Consider the following 8677-nt stretch of genomic DNA (forward strand, 5'->3'; position numbering starts at 1 on the left):
GTACACTATACTGTCACGTATACTTTACTTTATTAGAATTCCATGTATAAGTTATTGTGATGAAGCACAATATACAATTGCCCAATAATGGCTGTATGCTCAACACAACCGTCACAGCACGATCATGTCACCTGTAGATAAACTTGTCTACCAAGAGAAGAACAACCAACCGTTCGTTAACTCAAGTATTGGACTGAACTGATTTACTATACCATGGCTTTGGAGTTACAAGTCCGATGATTTTTTGTTTTTAAAGTCGCTTTTTTGAACAATCTGGCGGATAAAATAGCACAAACCATGACATTTTCCTTGTCTATAGAGAATATACAATCGTCTCATTTAGCACTTACACATTGCTATTATAATCAGGCCATAAAACAGTATGGCACATGCTGATGGTACCAGATTAACAAGATAGAATGAGAATTAACACAGACACAGTACACGTTGAGATGCAACCACAAATAATTGCAAATTCATGAAAAGAAACTCAGAACTATTACGTTTTAAGTTAGCATTTTTACTGCAACGTTGTAATGTAAACAATACAGTTATGTTAATGATACTAGCTGGAACAGAAATTTTCTGAAACATTCTTAAATTATCAAAAGAAGGTTGAACATTATAGCAAGTTACAACGCCACTGTTTCCATTGAAATATATTCGGCTGCCCCAGATATGTATTTGCGCTTTATCATTTATTTGAATCTTTAACTCAGCGAAAACTTGTAGCATTTTTAAAATTTCCACTCGTGCTACGGAGTTTGGAATCTTGGCAAACCCTTGGGGAGGGGGTGAACAGTGAAAACGAACATAGAATGAGCAGATGTTACATCTACTTTACTAGAGCTATCTATCGAGTAAACGTAATTAAGGTTTAATGATAATGTAAATATTCTAGTACGTGGGTGGCAGGCCTTAATTCAACACTCTCAACCAAGTCACTCTGACACAATTGCAAACAAACCTTGTCCTAATAATAACCCTTTGAACTATGGAAATTGAATTTAGACATAGCGTGTATGACGTAGGTTTTGCATTGTATAAATACATTGAACACTTACCTAACTCTACACCTGGTACTGTTTACAAGATTGCAAGGTATGTTGAATTATCGCACTATTTCTTTCGTTCATTTATATTTGTTTTCAGTATTTTACGAGGTGGCTATTGAAGTTATTTTATATATTTGATTTTCGCTGTTAATTTTTAAATAAATGGCGCATACAACAATATATAAAGGAGCTTGTTGTAGACAATTACTGTTACTGCTTCATCTTTTGTTCACCCAGTATTCCCCTAATCTTCAAATCTGGCGACGCTCTCACTAAATTCACCGAGACTGAGATGAGTTGTGGTGCGTATGGCGTTACAACATACATATAGGCACACATCTGATATATGTTAGTGTTCACAAATAACAGATAGTTGTAACATCACTTTGCAATCCCAATATATGTTATATCCCAAGTAAATTGTACTATTTTATATGTTGTTGGTTTTATTTGATTTATGTGTGTGTGTCGGTGATTGTAATCTGCTTTCAGTGTTAAAGATGATTTGGAAAGTCCAAGTGATGCGGCTCTGTACGTTTTGTTGAAAGTCCATATCGTACTTACAACAAACATGGGAGATTGCACAAAACTAATTTTTGTTATTGTTTTTCTTGCACGTGTATGTAGGTGACAGTGATTTATCCTTACAAAGTTTGACAAATAGTGTTTCTTCTGCTTATTTTTTTTTCAAACAGTTATGGAGATTTTTCGAGTTTGTTGTGTATTCGCTTTTCTAGGTATGTATATCGCAGTAACCTAAGCTAGTGTTTGGTAGAATACATATTATTATTTATTGTTATTCAAAGCCTGTTTTGCTGATATATAAATGCTGATCTGTCCGCTTCATGGCTTGGTATATATTATAAAAACAATTGTATATATCCGTAGCCCCTGTATTCGCTGAATGGTCTCAGTGGAGTGTTTGGGATCAATGTTCAGTGACCTGTGGTGGCGGAACTCAATCTAAAACAAGGACCTGTACAGGGACCTGCACAGGAGATGATACAAAAACGCGAACCTGTATGACGGTAGATTGTCCGTTGGAAATAAGTAAGATTCTAAAATATTTTGTGATTATTTGCTTGCTTGTGTAGGGGACAGTAGGGGAGGGGTTGTATCAGTGGGGTCATTAGCAATAATTGCATAAAATGTTCGGAAAATTCATTTTTTACGTTGAATATAATATATTTATCATCATCAGGCAATACGATTAATTGATAACGGTATGAATTTGTGAAAGGATATGATTTCTTTGTTCGGTCATGTTCATTATCGATCAGCCTATGAACATATATATATATGTTTTTATTTCTATAATATTCGTGTAGATTATGAACACATGGGATGCTTTAAGTTCACAACTGAAGTGATTTCTTTGGAGGATACAGGGAACCCATATGTGGACCCAGACGACGCAGCTAGAGTAAGTATGGACTAGATAGGTGTATCAAACTAATGTGTTTTTGTATTGTCAGTGTTGACTAATTAATCTGAAACGATACTAGACTACGCTCTGATGATGACTACGATGATAGGTTGGTAGGATATACTTGATCTACTGAACTAATATGATATATATATTTTGATTTGACTGACGCTGTCAAATTCGTCCCGTCACATAGACGTATCCACTGATCTTCTATAGCGAAAACCTTCATTTACCAAACAATCCAAATTAACAGTACATTATATGTATATAATACAATATCCTATATAATACCTCACTCTAACTAACTAACTAACTAACTAACTAACTAACTAACTAACTAGGTATCTTACTAGTGTCTGATTGGTCATACATAGTTGGGTTTATTACCACTGGTTATTACACACTAGAATATTGTCGTGTTTTTTTACTCATCAGGGATGTGCGAGGGCGGCATATTTTGAAGACAAAGATTTTTTCGTTTTCAAAAACAACGGCGAATGTCATGCAGCGTCCGTGACATCTGACTACGATAACGCTGGCGCATCGAGTGGATGCAGATACGGATTAGGAACTGCTCAACGCATGGATGTATACAAAATCATAGGTAAATACATAAGTTCAAACACACTATTTAAACATATTGAGAATCACTCTAAATGAAATTATGATATTTCCAATGACATAACATTGAGAAATGAATGAAATATAGTAGGTAGATAGTTAAAGCAACCGACTTTGGTGATGGTGCAGTGGGGAACGAGTTCACTAGGAAAGTTTAGGGATATATTCCCGAAACCGACTGACTACTCAGCAGTATAAATCGTAGTACAGACCGCCTTGCCATCCAAACACTCAATATATAGTTTGCAGGACTTGTTTGCACACATGCAATCAGCAAGAACAAAGCTAGGAGAGAGTAAGCAGTGACTTCAATGTTCGGTAATGTCGCCTGGCACAAATACAGCGAAATAAAATAAATCACTGATCATTGCACGTATTACTATTCAAATAGATTGGGAATGTCCAGACAACACAGCATACGGTGGATTTTGCATGATGCCTCGAGTTCGAACACCAGTAGACAGAGGTGTTTGTACAACTCTCCACTATTGTCACGAAGTTAGCGGCACAACAATCAACCCCGTTGCAATCTGTTGTCCAAAACGTAAGTCATTTTTCAACTCAGACGTGCCTGTATAAATTAGTACATTTTCTCTAACATAATACGCACACTGTTGTTCAATATATTCACTGCCATATTCTCTTCATATAGAGTTCTGTAAAGACCATTGTGGAGAAAAACTCGTCCAACGAGACTGTTGGTGTGACGCTCAGTGTATATTGTTTGGCGACTGCTGCACTGAGTACATGGATGACTGCTCAGGTATGATAGCAACTTTCTGCCATGTTATATATGAATTGAAACTTTTACTACTTACATAGAATGTGCGTAATAAGAATAACATAATAAATAATGACATTATTGTATGTGTCCGTGTCACAAAACAAGAGGTTGCGATGAAAACTGTGTGTATGAAAACATTTTTGTTTGTGATCATATTTGTCTCGACTCATATTATTCATGTGTACGCCACAGGTAAAGACAGATGCAAAGCTATCGGCGACCCGCATTACACGAGTTTTGACAACAAGTACTTCCACTACCAAGGAAAATGTGAATACACATTTCTCAGCAGCAAATGCCCATTTGAAATGTTTCCGTTAGAAATTATTGTGAAGAATCACGATTGGCCTCGGGCACCGAGTGGCGTGACCACGACAAAGCAGGTCAGAGTGTTGGTCGATGACTTGGTACGTAATTATTGGTATTGATTTATAGGATGCTACCTGATATGCTTTTCAACTTGAACCACTTTTCAACATAATTTATTGCTGCTCCAATATCTTCGGCTACTCCAATATGTCAACATAGTCTATTTAGTATTGTAACAATTTCTCTAATAGCTAATAATTGAAATATAATGCCATCGAAAAATAGACACTTATTTGAACATTGAATGCAAGATGTAACACATATTTGCAGGATATACTGTTGATGCAAGGAAACCAACTGCAGATCGGCGGTGCCACTGTAGCCCCACCTGTCAACCCTTCTGACACCGTGAGCATTACAATATCCGGAATTTACCTGGTAGGACATTGTTTATGATTACCATATCATCTTGGTAAAGTTCTGTGTACTTCATAAACAAAATTATGTACTGTGTTTATATGAACATTTGTTTCTGTCTTAGCTTGTTACAACTGGTTATGGAGTTAATATATTTTTTGATGGAAAGCACAGCCTTCTTGTTGATGTATCGAATGCACACCAAGGAAGATTATGCGGTCTTTGTGGTAACTTTAATGGTGATATTGCCGACGATTTTAAGATGCCCGATGGCACTACGGTAAGAATGGTTTGCGGTGAAATCATTATTGTCACAATTGAGTGTGAGTGTGGTAGGAATGGTGAATTCGTGTTTGTGTATTTGTGTTCGTGTATATATTATTATTCAGATTAAATACGATAATGACTATGCGCAAATGATCCAGTTTTCTACTCCGTATTCACAACAGACAGGAAACGTTAACACCTTTGGAAACAGCTGGATAATACCTGGAGCAGATTGTAACGCTGGTAAGCGATCCGTGAGCGAAGTACTGCCTCGTGGGACAGAAGAAGAGGCAAACCAGCTTTGCGATGAATTATTCAACACAGGTATATTTAAAATGTCGTGACGTCACGCGTCGTGAGATTGTTTTCCAGTGGTATGAATATCCCTATTTTTACACATAATCTCCTAATATTGTAACTATGAACTTTTCAGGGAATATACCTAACTGTATGGGAGCAGTTGACCCAACTGACCATCATGTATCCTGTGTGATGGACGTCATGTTCTCTCTTCCTGATATCACTGAGGGATGTTCTATAATTGCTGACTATGTATCACTATGTAATGCTGCTGGCATCCACATCGGGGACTGGCGATTAGGAACCCAGTGTGGTATGTATGACACAATTTATCGCAAGACTTCTTATTTTACTCATAATTATACAAAACTCTGTCCAATACAGTTTATATATTGTTTGTGAAAGTTTAAATTAAGTCTACTGGTATATCGCAAACGCAGTGCACTATTATTTCGGCGAAGGTAATACAAAGCTGGCTCGAAGTACAATTATACCATAATTGTCAACAATGACATGTTTATCCTGCAGCACATATAAATATTGTCTATCTAGTGATAGTGACATTTCTATTACTATATCTCCTCGCCTTCAATACATACAAATAAAACAAATGACGAATATGCTTGGTCGATTATTTGTTTTTCTATTGAAAAGAGATCGATTGTCCAGTAGAAGGCATGGTTTATACAACATGTGGTCCACTTTGCCCAGCGACATGTTTGGATCCCCATCCATTAGGTTCATGTACTGAACAGTGTATTGAGGGGTGTTTTTGTGGGGAAGGACTTGTTTTAGATGAAGGTGGAATATGTATCGAAGAATCTGCGTGCGGTTGCTACTATTTGGAGGCGCTGTTCAGGGTAATGTATGATAGCAATTAATTGGGCTGCTTGTTAAAAATGTTTATGCAATTAGTTTCTGTAACTGATTGATTTGACAACTACTTGTATAATAATAACTAGCAATTCATATTGGCTGGTCTTGGCTGAACTGTTTATGACAAACTGGAATTCTCATGCCAAGACTGAACCGCAAATAAACCAAATGTCATCTATAAACACGAATATAATGTATCTATAAACATATGATTACCATGCATATACAAATATTGTTGTGTCATGAATATTCATTTTTAACATATTCATAATTTAATTGTTGCCTCTCAGTTGCATGAAGTGATGCCTAACGAGAAGACATGTTGTTGTGAAGGTAAGTGTGTACCAAGCCTATTTTCACTTCAATATTTGCTAACATTGTATACCATATTGCGCACATTCAATAATGTATGTATTGTTTATTATGTATTTAGAAGACAAGCTATGTGTTGGTGAACGTTATTTTGAAGTCAATACAGACAAAGTAACTTGGTCTATGGCAAGAGACACTTGTGAAGCGAGAGGAGGAATGCTAGCCAAGCTGAATACAGAAACGACCGATACCCAAGTGAGGAGAAATATAGAGCAAAATAATCTTGGTGCTGGTATTTCAACTGGTTTTTGGTTTGGTTTGAATGACGGTGAAAATGAAGGGTCGTTTATCTGGAGCGATGGGACATCGCTGAATAATGGCGACTACAGTAATTGGGCGAGAAGACAACCAAACAACAATATGAAAAACAGCCCAACAGGACAAGACTGTGCACAATTATGGTAAGCATTGAAGTGATTACAAACGGCTAATCGTGAAAAATTAAATATGAGATAAATCTTAAACAGAATTAAAAAAACTGAATAAGTAATTCGTTTGACCATATATAAGTACTTGTTTATCATAATGCGGAACGCCAACGACAACTTATTCCAGAGAATAATTACGGTGATATTTTGACATTGTCGTTTCTTGTAATAATTCATTTGTTTTATTCAATCCAATGAATATATTAGTAACCAGTTTGTTTCAATAAATTAATGTGAATGTCATTTATCATTATCTATATCTTGAAGTTATAGCAAGCTATTTAGAAATCATATTAAGCATTACAGAATATAATTTTCATGATCGAATACATAGATAGACCCGGCTATTTTCATTATGTAGTGTATTTCCTTAAATTTAATCTCGCATTTTTGTCACTAAATTGTCTCTAGATATAATGTTGCGCTATTTCAGAATTTTCTTATAATTTATTCATATTTCTTATTTAATAATTAGATTTCCTACATGTGATGTAACAGTTACGTTATGATTTGTTTTTGATTTTAATTTTAATTTTATTCTATTTTTCAGGAAAAAAGTTGGTTATAAATGGGACGATAATAATTGTGATAACTTGGCTGGATATGTATGCGAATACAGTAAGATTATATTTGTTGTCTTAAAGTGTGTCTGATTCTATATCACTCAGCAATACATTTCAGGTAGAAACGTTTTCACATTTTAATATGGCTTACTCACTATCTCGTTTCAGGTTTTGCCACAGCATGTCCATAATCGCTCTATACTGACCAGTACGTGATATATCAAACAAAGAAATGAACATAATCGTTAGTATTTCGGCGCATGCGTACTTGTAGTATTATTTTAAACAGCTTGCTTCACGTAATCTATATTACCGTTTGCATGTAACTGTTAATATTCTGAATGATACTTATATTAAATGTCTTTAACTCATTTTGCTTTTGTCGTTTGTCATGATTATTAGTAAATAGTAATATCCAATTGCACGGAACTCAACTCAAATACAATAAGGAATATTGGACCGATGGTTAACTATGAACATCATAGTAATTAGGGATTTAGAAAACGATGAAATGAATCGTCATGAACAATTGGTCATCGATAGGTTGGTTATCAACACATTCATCATATATTTTACCATAATCAAATGGTGTTTACGAACATCTGATATAAACCGAGAATTAATAGTTTATTATTTCGTGCCATGTGTTTTTTTTGTCAGTATTCACAGAGTCAATATATGTAAATATCTACGCACATTACACGTTTGTCAATGACACATACTTTAAACTATGATGGTAACATGAATTGTACACAGTTTTTAATGTTTGTATTGCCAACGCAATTTACATATACTGAGGGCTATTTAGTGTTAGTAATGGTTTCAATATTATAAAATGGGGTGGGTGGTGGGGTAGAACAGATTATTGTTTTTTTCTATCAAGTAAAACTGACGTACCTATATATCGTGATTATATATCTTCAAAACAATGAACATTGTCAGAGTACCTCTCGGCCTGTTAGCACAATATTCACTTTGACGCTCGGGCTTATTTTGCGGTAATCTAAATGGCTGCTCAATGAAAATGTGAGGCTATAATCGTTTCAAAAGAATTTAACAAAACATTGAAATACACACATATGGAACATTGCAGGGCAAAGGTTAACTTTAAAAACAATTGTGGGGGCGTTATTATCGGGAATTCACTGCATCCATCCTTAGAGCACTCTACTCAGATTTAGCCAATATTATCACATATTATATTTGCAAGCCAAATAAAACAAACCGTTCACCTATGTCAATGAATTAGTGGTCTT

At 35.3% G+C, this 8677-nt stretch overlaps 1 protein-coding gene across 1 annotated transcript; it reads left to right on the plus strand.

The window, feature by feature from the left end:
* The first annotated feature begins 994 nt into the window (after positions 1-994).
* Positions 995-7776, plus strand: LOC146725531 (von Willebrand factor-like). The gene is made up of 18 exons (XM_085496331.1): positions 995-1101; positions 1293-1357; positions 1751-1792; positions 1944-2105; positions 2384-2478; positions 2920-3088; positions 3497-3649; positions 3758-3868; positions 4082-4296; positions 4529-4636; positions 4740-4895; positions 5065-5206; positions 5316-5495; positions 5837-6042; positions 6349-6391; positions 6492-6831; positions 7409-7476; positions 7590-7776. Exons 1-18 carry the CDS (start codon positions 995-997, stop codon positions 7610-7612), a joined length of 2385 nt encoding a protein of 794 aa, XP_085352457.1. The 3' UTR covers positions 7613-7776.
* The last annotated feature ends 901 nt before the right edge of the window (positions 7777-8677 follow it).

The sequence above is a fragment of the Saccoglossus kowalevskii genome, unplaced genomic scaffold (assembly GCF_978046115.1).
Source record: "Saccoglossus kowalevskii unplaced genomic scaffold, keSacKowa6.1 SCAFFOLD_144, whole genome shotgun sequence".
Lineage (NCBI taxonomy): Eukaryota > Metazoa > Hemichordata > Enteropneusta > Harrimaniidae > Saccoglossus > Saccoglossus kowalevskii.

Bases quoted from the DNA above. Each gene is read 5' to 3' on its own strand.
- LOC146725531 (XM_085496331.1), top strand. From the start codon at position 995: ATGGAAATTGAATTTAGACATAGCGTGTATGACGTAGGTTTTGCATTG. The intron at 3,089-3,496 runs GTAAATACATAA...CTATTCAAATAG, and splicing joins GGATGTATACAAAATCATAG to ATTGGGAATGTCCAGACAAC. The intron at 4,637-4,739 runs GTAGGACATTGT...TTTCTGTCTTAG, and splicing joins CAATATCCGGAATTTACCTG to CTTGTTACAACTGGTTATGG.